The sequence below is a fragment of the Oncorhynchus mykiss genome, chromosome 8 (genome assembly GCF_013265735.2).
Source record: "Oncorhynchus mykiss isolate Arlee chromosome 8, USDA_OmykA_1.1, whole genome shotgun sequence".
In the NCBI taxonomy this organism is placed as follows: Eukaryota; Metazoa; Chordata; class Actinopteri; order Salmoniformes; family Salmonidae; genus Oncorhynchus; species Oncorhynchus mykiss.
In genome coordinates this window covers 36488517-36511663 of record NC_048572.1, presented here as the reverse complement: position 1 = coordinate 36511663, position 23147 = coordinate 36488517, and the positions used below count along the sequence as shown (strand labels likewise).

The 23147-nt window shown below is 43.0% G+C and overlaps 1 protein-coding gene across 4 annotated transcripts in view; it reads left to right on the top strand.

Moving 5' to 3' along the window:
- Nucleotides 1-20925: 20925 nt before the first annotated feature.
- LOC110529236 (1-phosphatidylinositol 4,5-bisphosphate phosphodiesterase beta-1) overlaps nucleotides 20926-23147 on the top strand; it is a 274505-nt gene continuing 272283 nt past the window's right edge. Inside the window, exon 1 of one of the 4 annotated variants that reach the window (XR_005052868.1) lies at nucleotides 20926-21275. Coding sequence is in view for 3 of the 4 variants with exons in the window: in XM_036985415.1 (XP_036841310.1) it covers nucleotides 21177-21275 (99 nt within the window). In the remaining variant the exon portion in view is untranslated. The remainder of the gene's footprint in view (nucleotides 21276-23147) is intronic. The other 3 variants (XM_036985415.1, XM_036985413.1, XM_036985414.1) reach the window with 3 other exon arrangements.

Genomic DNA, 23147 nt, shown 5'->3' with positions numbered 1-23147 from the left:
GGCCGTCCCTCTAAACGTTCAGCTCATACAAGGATAAGACTGATCAGAGATGCAGCCAAGAGGCCCATGATCACTCTGGATGAACTGCAGAGATCTACAGCTGAGGTGGGAGACTCTGTCCATAGGACAACAATCAGTCGTATATTGCACAAATCTGGCCTTTATGGAAGAGTGGCAAGAAGAAAGACATTTCTTAAAGATATCCATAAAAAGTGTTGTTTAAAGTTTGCCACAAGCCACCTGGGAGACACACCAAACATGTGGAAGAAGGTGCTCTGGTCAGATGAAACCAAAATTGAACGTTTTGGCAACAATGCAAAACGTTATGTTTGGCGTAAAAGCAACACAGCTGAACACACCATCCCCACTGTCAAACATGGTGGTGGCAGCATCATGGTTTGGGCCTGCTTTTCTTCAGCAGGGACAGGGAAGATGGTTAAAATTGATGGGAAGATGGATGGAGCCAAATACAGGACCATTCTGGAAGAAAACCTGATGGAGTCTGCAAAAGACCTGAGACTGGGACGGAGATTTGTCTTCCAACAAGACAATGATCCAAAACATAAAGCAAAATCTACAATGGAATGGTTCAAAAATAAACATATCCAGGTGTTAGAATGGCCAAGTCAAAGTCCAGACCTGAATCCAATCGAGAATCTGTGGAAAGAACTGAAAACTGCTGTTCACAAATGCTCTCCATCCAACCTCACTGAGCTCGAGCTGTTTTGCAAGGAGGAATGGGAAAAAATGTCAGTCTCTCGATGTGCAAAACTGATAGAGACATACCCCAAGCGACTTACAGCTGTAATCGCAGCAAAAGGTGGCGCTACAAAGTATTAACTTAAGGGGGCTGAATAATTTTGTACGCCCAATTTTTCAGTTTTTGATTTGTTAAAAAAGTTTGAGATATCCAATAAATGTCGTTCCACTTCATGATTGTGTCCCACTTGTTGTTGATTCTTCACAAAAAATAAAGTTTTTTATCTATATGTTTGAAGCCTGAAATGTGGCAAAAGGTCACAAAGTTCAAGGGGGCCGAATACTTTCGCAAGGCACTGTATGTAAATGGGACTTTTCCTTTTTTTTCTCCCCAAAATGTCAGAAAATCTGTTTTTGCTCTGTCATTATGGGTTATTGTGTGTATATTGATTACATTGTTGTTGTTTTTCGCATCAATTTTAGAATACGTCTGTAACGTAACAAAATGTGGAAAAGATCAAGAGGTCTGAGTATTTTCTGAAGGCAGTGTATGACGTCTGTCTGTGTGATATCTGACAAACTCAATTAAACAACCGCTTTCTCTGTGTTTCTTTCAAAGCTTTGATTTACATTTCTTCATGCTGTTTCTACATGCTGTTTTAGACGTTATGAGCACCAGCTGAGGAGAAAAGCCTACACAGGAGATCCTGTTGACAAAGGTTAGTGTGACATGATCCAACATCAGCCCAGCAATGATACAGAACAACACCTTGTCTAATCAGTGAAAAAGTGCCTTCCAAAAGACAACGCCTTCTCTCTCTCTCTCTATACTGTATATACACTCACCGGACAGTTTATTCGGTACACACATCTAGGATCCCCTTTGCCTCCAGAACAGCCTGAATTATTTGGGACAATCTACAAGGTGTTGGAAACGTTCCACAGGGATGTCGGTCCATGTTGACGTGATGACCACATGCAGTTGCTGCAGATTGGACGGCGGTACATTCATGCTGTGAACAGCTTGTTCAATCTCATCCCAAAGATGCTCTACTGGGCTGAGGTCTGGGGACTAACCAGGCCGGTCAAGTAAACTCAACTAACTGTCATGTTCCAGGCAATATTTTTCCACTCCTTAATTGTCCAGTGTTGGTGATCGAGTGCCCACTGGAGCTGCTGCTTCTTGTTTTTAGCTCATAGGAGTGGAACCCGGTGTGGTCGTCTGCTGCAATAACCAATCCTTGACAACGATCAACGAGTTATGTGTTCCGAGATGCTGTTCTGCACACCACTGTTGTACTGTATCGTTATTTGTCTGTTTGTGGCCAGCCTGTTAGCTTGCACTATTCTTGCCATTCTCCTTCAACCTCTCTTATCAACAAGCTGTTGTTTGCCCGCAGGACTGCTACTGTCTGGATGTTTTGTGTTTGTCGCAACAGACTTTCTGCACACTTATAGGGAAGGACATTCAACAAGCACAGCTCTTACAAAAAATGACTGATGATTGGCTGAGAGAAATTGATGATCAAAAGATTGTGGGGGCTGTTTTCTTAGACTTCAGTGCGGCTTTTGACATTATCGATCTTTGTCTACTGCTGGAAAAACGTATGTGTTATGGCTTTACACCCCCTGCTATATTGTGGACCCCAGCCACCCCAGTCATAGACTGTTCTCTCTACTACCGCATGACATCGGTACCGGATTGCCAAGTCAAGGACAAAAAGGCTTCTCAACAGTTTTTACCTCCAAGCCATAAGACTCCTAAATAGGTAATCAAATGGCTACCCGGACTATTTGCATTGTGTGCCCCCCAACACCTCTTTTACGCTACGGCTACTCTGTTTATCATATATGCATAGTCACTTTAACTATACATTCATGTACATACTACCTCAATTGGCCCGACCAACCAGTGCTCCCGCACATTGGCTAACCGGGCTATCTGCATTGTGTCCCGCCACCCACCAACCCCTCTTTTACGCTACTGCTACTCTCTGTTCATCATATATGCGTAGTCACTTTAACCATATCTACATGTATATACTACCTCAACCAGCCCGACTAACCGGTGTCTGTATGTAGCCTCGCTACTGTATATAGCCTCGCTACTGTTATTTTTCTTTTTACTGTTGTTTTTATTTCTTTACTTACCTATTGTTCACCTAATACCTTTTTCTGCACTATTTGTTAGAGCCTGTAAGTAAGCATTTCACTGTAAGGTCTACATCTGTTGAATATGGCGCACGTGACAAATAAACTTTGACAGAACACAGAGGGTGTTCTTTAATGGAAGCCTCGCCAACATAATCTAGGGAGAATCAGGAATTCCCCAAGGCAGCTGTCTAGGCACCTTGCTTTTAAAAATCTTTAGTAACGACATGCCACTGGCTTTGGGTAAAGCCAGTGTGTCTATGTATGCAGATGACTCAACACTATACACGTCAACTACAACAGCGACTGAAATGACTGAAACACTTAACAAAGAGCTGCAGTTAGTTTCAGAGTGGGTGGCAAGGAATAAGTTAGTCCTAAATACTTCTACAACTAAAAGCATTGTATTTGGGACAAATCATTCACTAAACCCTAAACTAAATCTTGTTGTAAATAATGTGGAAATATATTTGCAGACCTTTTAGATATGTATTCGTTATCACAAGAGGAAAATAGTGCGATGTAAAACAAATGTAATGTACATTTAAAAGTGTGATGAAAGGGGAAATAAGAGAAAAAGTAACCACCAGTAACATGTGAATGAGGAAATAAGTATCCCCAGCTGTCTTCCTTTTCCAGCCATTGGAGATTGGTGGCGGAGATCGGGTTGGGGGTTGATGGAGTTGCAGGGCAGAGAGCATGGGTGTGCCTGGACAGTGGGTTGGGTGTGGAGGAGCTGGAGAGGTGATGAACCAGGCCAAGGAGATGATGAATCAAGATGAGATGAACCAGTAGCTGGGCTCTCGGGGCTCATCTTCATCTCTGGACTGTTCAAAACACCTCCTACAAGCAGATGGCGAATACATTAGAATAACATGCAAGCAATCTTAAAACATCTCCATGGGCTCCTTTTGAGTTGATATGTTTACCCAAAACAACTGATTTTATAAACATATCAATCTAATTAACACACACACACAACACACTGTCTGTTTTCTGATGTTTGAACTAGACCTGCTGTCATTATGATAACACAAACACTGACTATTTCCCACAGCCTTATTTTAAAATTGATTAAATCGTTTTTTTCCCCTCATCAATCTACACACAATACCCCATAATTACAAATCAAAAACAGGTTTAGAAATTTTAGCAAAAGTATTAAAAATTAAAAACTGAAATATCACATTTCCGTAAATATTCAGACCCTTTACTCAGTACTTTGTTGACGCACCTTTGGCAGTGATTACAGCATCGATTGTTTTTGGGTAAGACGCTACACGTTTGACACACCTTCATTTGGGAAGTTTCTTCCATTCTCTCTAGAGATGTTCTATCAGGTTCAAGTCCAGGCTCTGACTGGGCCACTCAAGGACATTGAGAGACTTGTCCCTAAGCCACTCCTGCGTTGTCTTTGCTGTGTGCTTAGTGTTGTTGTCCTGTTGGAAGGTGAACCTTCACCCCAGTCTGAGGTCCTGAGCGCTCTGGAGCAGGTTTTCATCAAGGATCTCTCTGTACTTTGCTCCGGGCATCTTTCCCTCCATCCTCTCCCAGTCCCTGCCTCTAAAAAACATCCCCACAGCTGCCACCACCATGCTTCACCGTAGTGATGGTGCCAGGTTTCCGCCAGACATGACACTTGGCATTCAGGCCAAAGAGTTCAATCTTGGTTTCATCAGACCAGATTATCTTGCTCCTCATGGACCTTTTGGGTAACTCCAAGCGGGCTGTTATGTGACTTTTACTGAGGAGTGGCTTCCGTTTGGCCACTCTACCATAAAGGCCTGATTGGCGGAGTGCTTCAGAGATGGTTGTCCTTCTGGAAGGTTCTCCCATCTCCATAGAGGAACTATAGGGCTCTGTCAGATTGACAATCAGGTTCTTGGTCACCTCCCTGACCAAGGCCCTTCTTCCACGATTGCTCAGTTTGGTCAGCGGCCAGCTCTAGGAAGAGTCTGGTGGTTCCAAACTTTTTCTATTTAAGAATGATGAAGGCCACTATGTTCTTGGGGATCTTCAACGCTGCAGAAATGTTTTGGTACCCTTCCACAGATCTGTGCCTCGACACCATCCGGTCTTGGAGCTCTACGGACAATTCCTTCGACCTCATGGCTTGGTTTTTGCTCTGACATTCACTGTCAACTGTGTGACCTTATACAGACAGGTGTGTGCCTTTCCAAATAATGTCCAATCAATTGAATTTACCACAGGTGGACTCCAATCAAGTTATAGAAACATCTAGAGGATGATCAATGGAAACAGGATACACCTGAGCTCAATTTCGAGTACCTATGTATAATACCTGAATACCTATGTAAATAAGGTATTTCTGTTTTTTTATTTTTAATACATTTGCAAAAATGTCTAAAAACCTGTTTTGCTTTGTCATTATGGTTTATTGTGTGTAGATTGATGAGGGGAAAACATAATTTAATACATTTTTGAATAAGTCTGTAACATAACAAAATGTGTAAAAAGGGGTCTGAACGCACTGTAAATGAGGTTATTGTCTTAGGGGTCTGTCCTTATTGTCTACAGCTGGACACTCAACCATGTAACAAAAGAGGAAGGTCTCCATTGAAAGGCCACTACACATGAATCCCTGTTCAACCTTGTGTTATGTGGATGAGGATAATGTCTTGAGGGTCTAGCCGTATTGTCTTCAGCTGGACAGCCATTCTCACCCATTTGCAATAGCAGGAAAGTTTTTATTGAAAGGCCTTACACAAGGGTAGATACATTTCTTGAGGGTCTAACCTCCCCATAAATTTGAACAACTAAAACAAGGATGAAGTGACTATCTTTATTGTACTCTTTTATTGTGATTTGTAAAGTGTGAATTAGAAAAACAGCAAAACCGAGTGTGTAGCTCACAACATGACACGAACAGTCATCAACAACAAGAAGAGAATGTATGTGTGCACCCATTTTTCGAACCACACTCCAACATTTACTGTAGGTTTGCCACGCATGATAGCAGCATCCTGGAAAGATACTTGACCTGCTGGTGTGAGGAAGGACTCCTTGAGGTTTTTGCGCATGTCTATAGCAACTCTGGTTGCCGTCTGCCGACATGTTTCCTGGGTCCAGGAAGCTGGTGTCCCCTTGTGCCACCTGTCTCCACTCTGCTGGAAGCAGGTCCCCAGTGGGTGTTGAGTGGTCAACAAACGTGGGGGTGGATGTACTGTGTTGATGACTCTGTGTTGTCAGTGTCTGTGGTGCAAAGGTAGTTGTGGAGGGCCACGCAGGCCTCAAGCTGGGAGTTCTCTCATGCGAGATGTGAGCGTGAAGCCACTGAAGCAAGTCGTATTGAACCGACATCCGAAAGTATTGAACATGTCTTTCCTCGTCAATGCTTAGCACTTGTTAAACAAGAAACTTGTATTCTACATCGTACCCTCTTGTAGTGTTCAGTGGACGAGGCAGGAGGTGTTTTTAATAAAAAAAATGTTTTACATATTGTGCATATTTCTTTATTCTGAACACATTTCCATTTGTTGGCAACTCTTGCAAATGTAAAAAAAATACTTACTTTTATGTTCGCTAGCTGGACAATCAAATTCTGCGAAGTAATAAACTGTAAACCAATTTAAACTTGTGTACTATCCATGGTACTATCTCTGCTGACATGTCTGCCAGTCACGGTATCCCTGTTTAAGGTAATAGACAGCTGAGGACGTCTCGAGAGGGATCTCTGTCTGATAAGCTGCTATCAGGTAACGTTGTTTTTTTAACTATTTCGTTATAGAAACATGATACCATAAATGAAAGCTGTAAAATTACTCCCGATGTAAAACACAGCAACCTTTAGTAATGTAACTAGCTTTCTATTCAGCTCACAAGTTACAACAAGTAGGCCTCGCTCTGTTGTTCGCTTGCAGGAGCAGATAGCTTGTCACAAGCTAGCATGTCATTCTGGGACAAGGAACATTTTAGATATGAGTTTATCCCAAGTAATAATTTAAAACTACAATCTATAGGAAAAGCAGTGTAAATCTAATACAGGCATCAAGGCAGGACCCACTCATTTCATTCATACTGACAAATAAGAAATTCCACATTATGAAATCGTTTTCTAGCTCACAAACTACATTCCTTTGCTGTGATGATTTATTTGATTAATTATTGTCTGTCACTTTTGTCTCACATGAGTCAGCTCTCCTGTGTCCTGTTCCCACTCCCCCCACCATTGTTCCTGTACCCAAGAAAGCAAAGGTAACTGAACTAAATGACTATCACCCCGTAGCACTCACTTCTGTCATCATGAAGTGCTATGAGAGGCTAGTTAAGGATCATATCACCTCTACCTTACCTGACACCCTAGACCCATTGCACTGCACACTGACCAATCCCATCTGGACAAGAGGAATACCTATGTAAGAATGTTGTTCATTGACTATAGCTCAGCCTTCAACACCATAATACCCTCCAAGCTTATCATCAATCTCGTGGCCCGGGGTCTGAACCCCGCCCTGTGCAACTGGGTCCTGGACTTCACGATGAGCCCCACCAGGTGGTGAAGGTAGGAAACAACAATTCTACTTGACTGATCCTCAACACAAGGGCCCCACAAGGGTGCGTACTCATTCCCCTCCTGTACTCCCTGCTCACCCATGACTGCGTGGCCTCGCACGCCTTCAACTCAATCGTCCAGTTTGCAGATGACACAATCATAGTAGGCATGATTATAAACAACGACGAGACAGCCTACAGGGAGGAGGCGAGGGCCCTGGCGGAGCGGTGCCAGGAAAATAACCTCTCCCTCAACGTCAACAAAACAAAGGAGCTGTTTGTGGACTTCAGGAAAATGCAGAGGGAGCACCTCCCTATCCACATTGACGGTACAGCAGTGGAGAAGGTGGAAAGCTTCAAATTCCTCTGCTTACACATCATTCACAAACTGAAATGATCCACCCAAACAGACAAGAGGCTGAAGAAATTTGGTTTGGACCCTAAGACCCTCCGCAGGGCTCTCTAGAGGGTGGTGCGGTCTGCCCAACGCTTCACCGGGGGCACACTGCCTGCCCTGCAGGACATCTACAGCACTCTAAGGCCTGATTCACGCAGTCTCCTCAGAACAGTTGATGTTGAGATGTGTCTGTTACTTGATCTCGATGAAGCATTTATTTGGGCTGCAATCTGAGGTGCAGTTAACTCTAATGAACTTATCCTCTGCAGCAGAGGTAACTCCGGGTCTTTCTTTCCTGTGGCGGTCCTCATGAGAGCCAGTTTCATAATAACGCTTGATGGATTTTGAGACTGCACTTGAAGAAACTTTCAAAGTTCATGAAAATGTTCCACATTGACTGACCTTCATGTCTAAAGTAATGACGGACTGACATTTCTCTTTGCTTATTTGAGCTGTTTTTGCCATAATATGGACTTGGTCTTTTACCAAATAGCACTATCTTCTGCATACCAACCCTACCTTGTCGCAACACAACTGATTGGCTCAAACGCATTAAGAAGGAAAGAAATTCCACAAATGAACTTTTAACAAGGCACACCTGTTAATTGAAATGCATTCCAGGTGACTACCTCATGAAGCTGGTTGAGAGAATGCCAAGACTGTACATAGCTGTCATCAAGGCAAAGGGGGGCTACTTTGAAGAATCTCAAATATAAAATATATTTGGATTTGTTTAACATTTTTTCTGGTTACTACATAATTCCATATGTGTTATTTCATAGTTTTGATGTCTTCACTATTATTCTACGATGTAGAAAATAGTAAAAAATAAAGAAAACCCTGGAATGTGTCGGTGTGTCGAAACCTTTGACTGGTACTGAACATTATGGAAAACTTGTCTCACACACTCAGTCATAGTTAGCCGAATAATTAATGGATTGGCAAGATTTTGGCACATTCAACTTTTAAGTTAGTAGGAAAGTTAATCATTTAAACCACCTAAATATACTCACTTTCACTGAACATGTAGTATTTGAATCTCAAACATTCATCTCCCAACTGCCTTTTCTGTAATCCTGCGGACTCTTTATCATTATCCATACCTTATATTCCAATTTCATCCAACATTATGCATGCCCACCATGGTATTAGGCAGCTGCTATTTAGAAATCTTATTGCAGAGCACATCGTATAACTGTTTTTAGAGAAGATTGTATTGCAATGTATACTATATGTGTAGGCAATGCCATAAAGTGCCTTCAGAAAGTATTCATACCCCTTGACTTACTTCACATTTTATTGTGTTACAGCCTGAATTCATAATGGATTAAATAAATGTTTTCCTCAGCCATCTCCACACAATACCACATAATGACAAAGTGACAAAGTATTTTTAGACATTTTTTCAAATGTATTGAAAATGAAAGTATTCACACCCCTGAGTCAGGTTATTGTCCTGCTGAAAGGTGAATTTGTCTCTCAGCGTTTGTTGGAAAGCAGACTGAACCTTGTTTTCCTCTAGGATTTTTGCCCGAGCTTAGCTCTATTCAGTTTATTTTAAATTTTTTAGAAAAACTCGCTAGTCCTTGCCGATGACAAGCATACCCATAATATGATGCAGCCATCGGTACTCAGTGAAGTGTTGTGTTGGATTTGCCCCAAACATAACGCTTAATATGCAGGACATTAAGTAATTTTCTTTGACACATTTGTAGCAGTTATACTTTAGTGCCTTATTGCAAACAGGTTACATGTTTTGGAATATTTGTATGCTGTACAAGCTTCCTTATTTTCACTCTGTCATTTAGGTTAGTGTTGTGGAGTAACTACAATGTTGTTGATCCATCCTCAGTTTTCTCCTATCACAGCCATTAAACTCCGTAACTGTTTTAAAGTCACCATTGGCCTTTTGTTGAAATCCCTGAGCTGTTTCCTTCCTCTCCGGCAACTGAATTAAGGACACCTGTATATTTGTGGTGTATTGATACACCATCCAAAGTGTAATTAATAACTTCACCATGCTCAAAGGGATATTCAATGTCTGCTTTTTTATTTTTACCCATCTACCAATAGGTGTCATTCTTTGTGAGACATTGGAAAACCTCCCAGGTCTTTGTGGTTGAATCTGTGTTTGAAATTCACTGCTCGACTGAGGGACCTTGCAGATAATTGTGTGTCTGATTTTGGGTGCAGTGTCTGTGTTTGGGTACTTGGGTGTGTTTGGGTGCTGGGGTAAAGAGATGAGGTCGTCATTCAAAATCATGTTAAACACTATTATTACATGAAACTAAAATCTGGGACTTGTTAATGTATTTAGGCTTGCCATAACAAAGGCGTTGAAGACTTATTATTTTTTATTTATTTAACTAGGCAAGTCAGTTACCTCTCTGGCGCAGGCGTTCCGTTAGCGACCCACCTCGACAACATCCGGTGAAATTGCAGAGCGACAAATTCAAAATGCAGAAATACTCATAATAAACATTCATAAAAGATACAAGTGTTATACATCGGCTTAAAGATGAACTTCTTGTTAATACAGCCGCTGTGTCAGATTTCAAAAAGGCTTTACGGTGAAAGCATACCATGAGATTATCTGAGGACAGCGCCCTGCTTTCAAAAGCATACAAACATTTTCATGCCAAGTAGAGGAGTCACGAAAGTTAGAAATAGCGATAAAATTAATCCCTTACCTTTGATGATCTTCATCTGGTTGCAGTTTATGCAAATCTACCAATTATATGTATATCCTAGCTTCTGGGCCTGAGTAACAGGCAGTTTGGGCACGCTTCTCATCCAGATGTCGAAATACTGCCCCCAAGCCATAACAAGTTAAGAACAAATTCATATTTACAATGAGAGCCTACACCGGTCAAACCATAGCCTGGACGACGCTAGGCCAATTGTGCGCTGCCCTATGGGACTCCCAATCACGGCCGGTTGTGATACAGCCTCGAATTGAACCAGGGTCTGTAGTGACGCCTCAAGCACTGAGATGCAGTGCCGCTGTGTCACTCGGGAGCCCATTATTGACTCAAGACAGTTCAGCTTTTCGTTTTTAATTCATTTGTAAACATTTCTAAAAACATCATTCCTCTTTGCCATTATAGGGTATTGTGTGTAGGCAAGTGAAACCAAATCCGAATGTAATCCATTTCAAATTCAGGCTGTAGCACAACAAAATGTGGAAAAAGTCAAGGGGTGGGAATAGGCCCTGTATGTCATTGGTTAATATGCATATGTTGTTATTAAACCTCCATTCTAGCATGCGCACACACACACACACACACACACACACACACACACACACACACACACACACACACACACACACACACACACACACACACACACACACACACACACACACACACACATCTCCACATACTTGTTTTTGGGCTTCTATGCAAAGTAAATGATTCAATGTTTATTTAAGCCTGCAGCTAGTGAATTGAAATGAGACCTATAATCATGACAAAACCTGTTCGAAAATGTAGCTCACTGACAGAGAGATAGCTAGATAATGAAACACAAATGGACATTTACAGTAGCCGGCTAGGCTAGTCAAACTGTATCATTGGCTAGCTTTCAATAAATGGGCTATATGGTCAATGGAGTTACCGCTTCATGCGATCAAGACAATTCGTATTGCACGCTGCATATTTCATGTGCACTCAAAAACAGATGTCTTTCTTATTTCAATCTTTGGGAGCTATAGCTATATTTGTTCCTCTTCATCAGACAGTAGCTCACATTTTCATAAGTGGCTGTGTTTACGTCATAGATAGTAGCAGGACATTGGCTGCCTTCATCATGAGGAGTATGTACAGGAGTTCTGATTAGTTCCAAGCTTATTGGAACTTATTGGAACATATTTGCTTGGCAAATATGCCTGAGCAGACAGTGTTGAAGTATACTTTTTACGAGAAAATGTGCAAGAATTGAAGGTGCCAACAAGTGTTATAGTCATCATAAGAATGTTTTACTGTCATATACAAAAGATCAGCTCCTCCCTGGACAGGGATCAAACAACTTCATGTTTTTCGGCTTCGGCCCACTATCTATCTGTACTGCTCGAGAAGTTGTGCCTCGCAGGAGCATAGTGGTGCTTGAATGAACGGCCAATCATATTGCTCAAATACAAACATCAAGACTTTTCCGCATGTATTCTTCAATGGTTTTCAATGGTAGACTGCGAAAGAGCAGGTAAATGTTGAACTGGAACGCAGAAAGGCACTTAGAAGTTACTGGCTCGGTCGGTGTTGCTGCTTTGAAAGTGGTGTTGCAGCGCCATGCCAGTTTGAAAAGTACCTGGGTAAATGCTGTCTCGCCACATGTTTTCCAGCAGCTCTGTACATGACCATAAGCATGATGGGATGTTAATTGCTTAATTAAACCACACCTGTGTTGAAGCACCTGTTTTCAATATAAGTTGCATATTGTTTCCATTATTTTGGCAGTTACAGGTTACGTATTAAAATGCATATATATATATATATACACTATATATAGGTGGAGAATGTACCTAGGTTCCAGGAGTGGAGGAATGATCTCTATCTAACCATATGACTCTGTTCATCCATATCTTTTATACATCTTTCATATCTTCCATATATTTGATGCCTCTGGGCTCTAAGGAGATGAAATACTGCCGATGTCAGGTAAACCAGGAAGTTGTTTTACAGTAGCCACTTCAAAACATCTTCCAAGAAAAACAATGCGCAATATTTAAACATATGAGATCCCCTTCCAAACGGCTGGTCTGGAGGGCCTGTGGCAGCTCGGCCAGGATGGCTGAGGAGGGAAGACTGGATGTGATAGGAGGAGAGGCTGGCCGGGTCTGACAGGGTGTATTGAAGGCCATATCTGACCTTACACCATAAAAACACTTTTTATTTCTATCAACGTTAGAGAGATGGAAAGGGGGAGAAAGAGAAAGAGAGAGCTGGGGGAAGTGAATGGAAGGAGGTGGAATGAGAGTGAGAGGCAGGTAGAAAGTGCGAGAGAGGAGATATCGGATAAGTTACAGTGGGGCAAAAAAAGTATTTAGTCAGCAACCAATTGTGCAAGTTCTCCCACTTAAAAGATGAGAGAGGCCTGTAATTTTCATCATAGGTACACTATAACAATGACAGACAAAATGAGAAAAAAAATCCAGAAAATCACATTGTAGGATTTTTAATGAATTTATTTGCAAATTATGGTGGAAAATAAGTATTTGGTCAATAACAAAAGTTTATCTCAATTCTTTGTTATATACCCTTTGTTGGCAATGACAGAGGTCAAACGTTTTCTGTAAGTCTTCACAAGGTTTTCACACACTGTTGCTGGTATTTTAAGTGGGAGAACTTGCACAATTGGTGGCTGACTAAATACTTTTTTTGCCCCACTGTATATCGGATTTGGCCATTTCTATTGGGATGTTCAGATCTATGGGTGAACAGAAAGATATTTAAAAATACATGCCTCGCAGACTGTCCGTTTTTTTCACACTATTTTTTTCAAAAACATTTTTATAGCCCGGACACCGGCACGGTAACCTTTTTACAAGCTTTAATGGAAACATCCACCAGCAGAGACATGGGTCACCTTTTTAACAGAGCACCTACAGTATGCTTCCACCCACATAAATAAACAATTCATTTTTAGAAATAGAGGAGTCTTAATGCTGGCCCATAGGCCAAGCCAGGGACTGTAAAGGCTATTTGAGGAACTGCCTGTGATCCTGACGTATATACACAGACTTTTATCGGCATATAGAAGTATACATATAGTCAAACATTCTGCTGTAACACAACTCCTCTCTTGACTGTCCCTCGTGAAAAAGTACTACTGAATTACTACTCATCACTACTACACAAGATCTACACAAAACCTAGTGGTTTTACTTCTTGATTGCTTTTGAGATGTGCATTAAAGCAGTAGTGATTTATGTAGTAGTTGTGTTCACTACTGGTGAACACTACATATTTCCTATTCATATCACTCCATTATTCTTCCTTAATGACTACTGTGTAACTACTGAGCTTTTGGGTATCAACTACTTAAAACCTACACATACTTACACAATTCCTAAATTGGGTGTCACATTTTGCTGAGTCTTCACTTGCCATAGACTACAATGCATTATGAAAAGGTGTCTAAAGTCAGAATCTCATTCTGGTTGACGTTTCTGCACAACAACACAAATTCACTGTGCCATACATCCATATTTGAATGACGCTATTTACAACGAGAACTAATAACAAACTAACAAACTAATACGAGTTAGTTTGGAGTGATTTCTAACATGTTTAGAGACCTTTTCATAATGCATTGTAGTCTACGGCAAGTGATGACCCTCTGTAACGAAACAAAATATATATTTTTTTTAAATACGTTTTTGGGTGGGGTGGGGGGGGGGGGTCAACGAAGAATGAGTAAAAATAAGACCACATGTAAAAAATAAAAAAAAATAGGTGAACGTCCCCTTTAAGTCAAAGCTGAACGAAGACAAGGACTCAAAGGCATTCACACAAAAGTATAAAATGTGTAAATTAATATGTGATTAATTTTATGAAAAAAAAAATTGTAATGGAAAGCTTCCGATTACTGTGTGCATTTCACTTGTAAGAGAAAATGTATTAGAAGATCAAATTGGACGAGGTTGGATGCAATTCTTTAGCATCCACCCTTATGTCTTAGTTTATGATACGAGAACAGTTGGAAACTTGAGGAAATAACATGTGCACGCACTACTCCAGCAGTGACACAGTAGTCACTGTGAAGATGTCAATAGGGATTTTGAATAGGCAAACAGCAGTAAAGGTTTTCAATAGTATGTAATTCAAGAAGGGTTTATGTAGGATCAGGAGCAATTCAGTATTGACACAACACTGCACACACAGATGGCACTGGCAGTAGTAATGACATATTTCCTACTCAAATCACTACATAATTCCCCTTTAATAACTACTGTGTAACTACTGGGCATCTACTACTTAAAACCTACACATACCTACACAATTCATACATGTTGGTGATTGAATTACTACACAATGCCTACATATCACTGCTGCTTGCCTACTCCATCCCTATTTAGTGTTCACCGGTCGTGAGGCGTCCCAAATGATCACTCGTTACTACTTAAATGACTAAATAAATCACTGCTGGTTTACTGCACATCTCAATGACAATCGATAGTAGAACCAGTAGGTGTTTGTTTAGATCTTGTTTAGTAATGATGAGTAGTAAATCAGTAGTACTTTTTCATGAGGGAAAGATGATTTACAACAACCAACTCATTCCTGTTGTGTCTTCTTCTGCGGTCGTGGAATGCCAGTGTAGTCTGGCTGTAGTGTTGTGAAACTTATTTAGTACCAACTTCAAGTAGTAAAAACTCTACCTGATTGCTATTGAAAAGCCTGTGACGTGAAGCGGTAGAGATCTGACTACTTATTTTATTACCAACATCTCTACCTGATTGCTATTGAAAAGCCTGTGACGTGAAGCGGTAGTGATCTGACTACTTATTTTATTACCAACATCTCTACCTGATTGCTATTGAAAAGCCTGTGACGTGAAGCGGTAGTGACCTGACTACTTATTTTATTACCAACATCTCTACCTGATTACGCCTGGAAACTTCTGTTTTCCTACTAAACACTACAAAACTCCACGTGTGTCTTGAGTAGTGCATAAACTACACATTCACTACACAATCCCTACAAGTCTCCACATAGTCACTGCTGACCGAGCAGGTTTTGTATAGTAACTCAGTAGTACTTTTTCATGAAGGGGTCACACTTGGCTCTCTTTCTGCTATGTCTGATACTATGTCTGATACTCTATTTACATACATTTCTGTATTTTTGACACATTCTGGTATTCTACGTTTATGAAATGAGTCATATTTTCTCATATAGGCCCTTTGTAACGTGACAGAATAAAGATCAGTTCTAATGGTGTATTATGGCTTTATTTCATGGTTGGGTCAGCAGCACAAAATGTGGCAGTCTTGAATAATACCGGATAATCATATGATAATCATATTTAATGTGCGAGAGAGAGAGAGAGAGAGAGAGAGCGAGAGAAAGAGAGAGAGAGAGAGAGAGAGAGAGAGAGAGAGAGAGAGAAAAGAGCTGTTAGGAAGCAGGAGAGCCTCTGTAGGCCAAAGGGCAGCTGAGCTTTGATCAGGTGTTTTCCTGGTGCCGAGAGCTGTCAGGAAACTCTCCTCTGGTGCCCCTTCTCTCAGCCCTCCATACCCTACCCCCAGCCTCCGGGGTCTCCCAGCCCCACAGCCTGGACACTGGATCAAACCAGTGGTTGGTTGTATTGGGTGGAGGCTGGGAAGGGATGTTGAGGGGTTGAGGAGGTGAGAGGTGGTGTATAACCTTGTAAAAACATCTCCTTTGAACACTGTTTACCTCTGGGTCTGTATTGAGCCATGAATCAGGGGCCTGAGAGTGACACGTCAAAGCGGAGGGTGAGGTAAGTCAGGTTCTTGTTTCATTCATTACCTCTCTAACTAAAACCCCCATGCAGCCTGGGTCTCTCTCTGTGCAGTATGAATGGGGCATTGTGATGCGTCTCTGTCACCACAGTGAATGTTTTCTCTTCTATTTGATCCGTTGGCGAAGCCTGCTAATTGGCTAAGCGTGTTCCCAGGTCACGGCAAAGGCAAGGTTCCTCTTTTCATAAATACGGAGAGAGAGGGCTTCTACAGATGTTGCTTCCCATCGACTAGCCTTCCAACTAGGTTCAGACCAGCTTTAGGTAGTTGGTGTAATTTATGAGTCTAAGACTCACGTCCAAGTTTTTTCCACTCCTCTCTTCTCTCCTTCCCCAAAAGCCTTATATCTTTCTCTCATCATGCCCTGTGTTACGGTGCAAGTGATCGTTTTAAGCCTCCTGTGTGTGTGTGTGTGTGTGTGTGTGTGTGTGTGTGTGTGTGTGTGTGTGTGTGTGTGTGTGTGTGTGTGTGTGTGTGTGTGTGTGTCTGTGTGTGTGTGTGTGTGTGTGTACGCACGCGTCGTGCACATGCTCATCGTGTCTGTGCTTGAGCGCATGTATGTGTGTGTATGGGTGTGTTTTGCCTTTTAAGCCATAGATGTCATGATGACGTGTGCTTACTGACTGTACCACTCCCTCCTATCTGTCTGACTGTACTACTCCCTCCTGTCTGTCTGACTGTACTACTCCCTCCTGTCTGTCTGACTGTACTACTCCCTCCCGTCTGTCTGACTGTGCTACTCCCTCCCGTCTGTCTGACTGTACTACTCCCTCCCGTCTGTCTGACTGTACTACTCCCTCCCGTCTGTCTGACTGTACTACTCCGTCCTGTCTGTCTGACTGTACTACTCCGTCCTGTCTGTCTGACTGTACTACTCCGTCCTGTCTGTCTGACTGTACTACTCCGTCCTGTCTGTCTGACTGTACTACTCCCTCCTGTATGTCTGACTGTACTACTCCCTCCCGTCTGTCTGACTGTACTACTCCCTCCCGTCTGTCTGACTGTATTACTCCCTCCCGTCTGTCTGACTGTATTACTCCCTCCCGTCTGTCTGACTGTATTACTCCCTCCCGTCTGTCTGACTGTACTACTCCGTCCTGTCTGTCTGACTGTACTACTCCGTCCTGTCTGTCTGACTGTACTACTCCGTCCTGTCTGTCTGAGTCCAGGCAGGTTCCGTTCAGATTATGTTTTGTTTCCATGTCACTGTCCCCGATGACACAATTTACGAGGCTGAGGGCTGCCTTGTTTGTTTTTATGTCATGGAATTTCAATCACTTCAACAGGGACTGAGACCTGATGACTGCTTCATAAGTCAGCAGAAAAGTCTTTGAGCAGTGACACATATCCTCCTACGAGACTCCCGCTCCCTTCACACTATCTACTGTAGATCTTTCCTCCAGGCCCACGGTCGCACCTGTCATTAACTGTGCGTGGAGAGAGGCAGGGGAACAACTTCAGATCTGACAAGAAACAACGTGTGACAGTCTTAGCAGTGCTGGCAGTAAGAAACTATACTGAAATGGTCTGAACGCTACAAGAGCCAGTGCTGACTGTTTCATGTGCCTCTGACGGCCATGGTCTTATGGCGCCACCATGCGGTAGAAATACAGAACTGACAATCCCTTGTGTTGAAAGTGACCACACAGGTTGTATTGGCAGCTGAAAAACAGCAGGTGGAGCCATGTTTACTCTCTATAGCACCTGCAGGGTTCACATAGGGGACAATGCCGTTAACAGTTAGTCCTTTCAGCTGATCTAACGGCAGCTCTCGTAAAACACAACGAAATTACTCAAATCTCTGGTGGTTATAATTATATGGTATATTATTTATAATATGCCCAAAGGTTTATCATATATAGACAAAGGAGATGATTGTGGACTACAGGAAAAAGAGGACCAAGCACGCCCCCATTCTCATCGATGGGGCTGCAGTGGAGCAGGTTGAGATATTCAAGTTCCTTGGTGTCCACATCACCAACAAACAAACACGGTCCAAGCACACCATGACAGTCGTAAAGCAGGCACGACAAAACCTTTTCCCCTTCAGAAGACTGAAAAGATTTGTCATGGGTCCTCAGATCCTCAAAACGTTCTACAGCTGCACCATCGAGAGCATCCTGACTGGTTGCATCACTGCCTGGTATGGCAACTGCTCGGCCTCTGACCACAAGGCACTACAGAGTGCCATCCAGGACCTCTATACCAGGCGGTGTCAGAGGAAGGCCCCAAAAAATTGTCAAAGACTCCAGCCACCCTAGTCATAGACCGTTCATTTTGCTACCACACGGCAAGCAGTACCGGAGCACCAAGTCTAGGTCCAAGAGGATTCTAAACAGCTTCTACACCCATGCCATAAGACTCCTGGGCATCTAGTCAATCAAATGGCTACCCAGACTATTTGCATTGCCACCCCCCCCCCCTTCCCCCTCCACACCACTGCCACTCTCTGTTGTTATCTATGCATAGTCACTTTAATTAACTCTACCTACATGTACATACTCCCTCAACTAACCGGTGCCCCGCACGTTGACTCTGTACTGGCACCCCCCTGTATGTATTGTTATTTTTACTGCTCTTTAATGACTCATTCTTATTGTATTTTCTGAAACTGCACTGTTGGTTAGGGGCTCGTAAGTAAGCATTTCACTATAAGGTCTACTACACCTGTTGCATTCGGCGCATGTGACCAACAAAATTTGATTTGATTTGATACATGATTTATAACACACACATTCCACAATAATACATCATATAATGGCTCCATCTGAGGTGCGTTGACTTAGATCTGGACTACATAACAAAAGTCTGTCGTGAGAGACTGCATGTAAACACAGGATTTGGTTCTGGGTTTTGAGGCTACTTCAACATAGGAGCTAAAGCAGGACTACATTATACATTCACTGTAATAATCCACATAAGGCTATGCTGGTTGTGTTGTGTTAATATCACAGCTATTGGCCTCTAGCGTAGAGCCTTTCCAGTCGGGATGGATGTCCTTAACCTTCTGCTGTAGAGCGTGGACTGACCAGTTGGTGACTGAAGGGCATACGGACTTGGCAAAATGTGGCTTGGCAGCTCCCAACATTTGCTAGACTGTCATACTGCAGTATGGTATGCCCAGAGGGGTTGGAGTGTACTGTGCCATTCAGAGAAATGTTACCGCAGTGTTTTTGTGTTTGACATGTAGCCTGTACCACAGGAGAGCAACACGAGGTGTAGTACATGAGTGTAACGGTTCCGTTAACTACAGACGCTGGGAGACGGGAAACAAGTACAGGGTGAGGATTTGATAATAAATAGACATGAAACTAAACAAGAACAGCGTCTGGACAAGAGAAACAAAGCAGCATTGATGCAGACACGGGAATGAAAGTGAGGAAGTGGCCGATATAGAGGAAGGAAATCAATGACGTGATGAAGTCCAGGTGAGTCCGATGAGGCGCCGGTGTGCGTAACGACGCTGACAGGTGTTGCGTAATGATGAGCAGCCTGGAGACCTCGAGCGCCAGAGAGGGGGAGCGGGAGCAGACGTGACAATGAGAACCTATTGCATTGGTCTCAAAAGAATTGCATCCACCCTTGGCAATTGGATCTTCTAATAGGGTTTTCTCTTAAAAGTGAAATGCACACAGTAATTGGAGGCTTTCTCTGTATGGTTTCCGCCCGCTCGCTATAGATGGTAGATTATTATAGTAGATCTGTGTTTGTAATAAATTGAGTACACTGTAGTTGGCTTGTCTCGTCTGTAACGCTTCACATCAGACATGACGTGAGGCTGTGGGTGATCCAAGTGACCTAACACACAGCTGACTTCAAACCCATGTTTGTTTGTCCCCCGTACGACTATTTTAAAAATAGCTCTTTGAAAGATGAACTGAAGCCGCATGTCTCTCTTCTCTGGGCTTCCATGTTGACACACACACACCGGTTCCAGAGGTGTGTGCGTGTGTCTGTCTGCGTTTGTGTGTGTGTGTGTGTGTGTGTGTGTGTGTGTGGGGGGGGGGGGGGGGGGGGGGGGACATGGGACAAGAAGCCTAACACTGCTTCCATTTCAGACAGCTGGCCTGTCCACTGACCACCAAGAGGAATATGGCTGAAGCGGTTTGAATACTGTTACATCTCTTTCTGGACGTTTTAGGAAGTAACAGTGCTCTCACTCTCTCTTTCTCTGTGTGTGTGTGGTTTGTTTTTACTATCCTTGTGGGACCAGAAGTCCTCGATAGTAAAACAAGGAACAATTTTGGGACATTTCGCCGGGTCCGCGCCCCACAAGGAAAAAATACTTTTTAGGCTTAGGGGTTAGGTTTAGGGTTACAATTAGGCTTAGGGGTTAGGTTTAGGGTTACAATTAGGCTTAGGGGTTAGGTTTAGAGTTAGGAGTTAGGGTTAGTTTTAGGTTAGGGTTTTGGGGTTAGGGTTGGGGTTAAGGTTAGGTTACGGGTTAGGTTTAGGGTTAGGGAAAATAGGATTGTGAATGGGAATCAATTGTTTGGTCCCCACAAGGATAGTAGAAGTGTGTGCAGGCCTACTATCCACATTGCCTTGAGCGCAGGGAGGCGCTAGATCACATAGAGCCACGGAACTCGTTCCCCGCATTGACTGTTTTTAAAATAGGAGTGCAGACACTCACTCATTCAAAGTCTCTACCCCCCCTCCCCTCCCTCCCCTCTTTCTGAAACTGCATCAGCCGTCATCAGCGGACTTCACCCAGTCCCTCAGCTGAGCCTGCTTTCTCGTCCAACTCGCGTCAGGGAGCTTCAAAGCGGAGACCCGCAGCCCCATGCTGGAATGAGATACTGCCAACACTAGTGGAGCTTCCATCAGCCTATCGTTCCTCAGCAGAAGGGTCGTTTCGGAAAGAAAAAGGAGAAAGCGACTTAAAACCGTTTATTTTATTTTTGTCGGTTGAGGAGAGTAGATGAGTCAATGGCCGGGGCTCAGCCAGGAGTTCATGCGCTGCAGCTCAAGCCGGTGTCCGTGAGCGAGAGCCTGAGAAAGGGCAGCAAATTCATGAAATGGGATGATGTAAGTCTTATTTGATTTTTTGGGGGGAGGGGGACTGGTTTATCACTGTCTATTATGTAGCCAATGTTTGGTGCACAGTTACCACTGCACTGAAACGGATGTCTTGTACATTTGCCACGGTGCAACAGTGTCCACTGCCTGCTTGAGTGAATATCGCTCCTCCACTGTTCGACTTTTGGCTACAGAAAGCGCTACAGTTGTGGGTGACGATGTCAAACGCATTTCGAAATGTTGGTGTAAATGTCACGGTGAGCGTGCGCGTGTGTGCACAAGCCCGCTTTTTCAGATTGAGAATGAGAGGTCATTCATTGCCTTGAATGCACTGCTTTACACAGAAACCCGACACAGTAGTATGCCATTTAATCACACTCGTTTTGACTTGTACATCTCCACATGAATCTCTGTAAGGCTATAATACCATTGAACGCTAGCAACCTCTGAATGAGTGGTCTATTGGTATCATCAGTCACTCTCGCCAGCCTGTAACAGCAAAATGACCTTGATTAGAATGTATTGCTCACCGCTGTCAAGCACAGCTCTGCTACAACATATCGTCGTCTCTGGGTGAGATGAGCCTACAGGAGAAGGCTACTGCAAAGCACTTCCCATAGTCATTTCTCATAGGTAACGCCACACACAGCAACGTGTTTTATTTGAACACAGTGATCATGTGGAAAGACCACGTTTTTTGTTGTTGTTTTGCCTTTAAAAAAAATAGAAGGTATTGTTCCCTTTTATAGACAGCCTGTGCAGCTTCAAATAAATAACCTACACTTGTCTTAATAAGCAATTCATTAATAAGGACATTTTTGGTGGTTTGCGTTGGAAATGCCATGCACCTGCCACCTGTGTGTTGCTGACTGCCAGCGGGACTGTTGCCTGACGCAGAGCCGCGCAAATAAGCAGGAACATTGATTGCACAACGATGACAGTGTGTATGTATTCAGATATTTGGATAGGCATCAAACGCAGTCACTGTTGATAAACTCAACAAGTAGACTAGGCAAAATATGTGGGTGGGTCTACTTAAAAAAAATGGTTTTACTCATATTTGTTTATAAATGTTATTAGGCTTTATGGTCATTGTGAGTCATACATTAAACAAATGATCTCTCTTTCTCTCCTTTCTCTCTGCGTGGGGCGGTATGTTGTGAGAAGGAGTGTGAGGTGTGTGCGGTGCTAGCCAGGTTTTTTAGAGTGTGCCGATGAGGGTGGGGACTTCCGTGACCTCTCTCCACACCCCATAGCCTAAGGTCTTTCCTGACACACACACACAGAGCGCACTCTCACCGTTTTCACATGCACTCCTTCCTTCCTCCCTCCGTCCCCCCTTTCCCTCGGTGGAAAGAGTGAAAAATGAAAGAGAGGGAGGGAGGGAGGGAAGGAGAGAGAGATACATTCAGACGTACATAAATCATTGAGCATGTTCTCAATCAAAACCTTTCCCCCTGGTGCAACTGCATGTCAGAAGAGGCGTGACACGGTAGTCATGGGAAACCGTGAACATAAACGAAGAAACCGTGGAGCGAGGAAAGTGCAATATTGAGACGAGGTGGAGACCAAATCCTCTCAGCAGGGCGGAGATGGCATGGAGTGGCCAGAATACAGGCACTTTGATTCACTGCCTGAGACAAGTGTTGTAGAGCAAGGCGAGAGGGAGAAGGAGAGAGAGAGAGAAAATACAAAGAATGAGAGATGGGAAAAGGGGGAGAGAGAAGAGGAGAAGAAGGAAAGCATTATTTCTCATACCAAATCCTTTCTGGGGGTTTGAAGATAAATTGCCTCCATATACTCTATCTGTCTGTACTGCTAACCACCCAGACAGTGTTAGAAAACCCAAGCGAAACAATCGGAACACAACCCCTTTTGGCC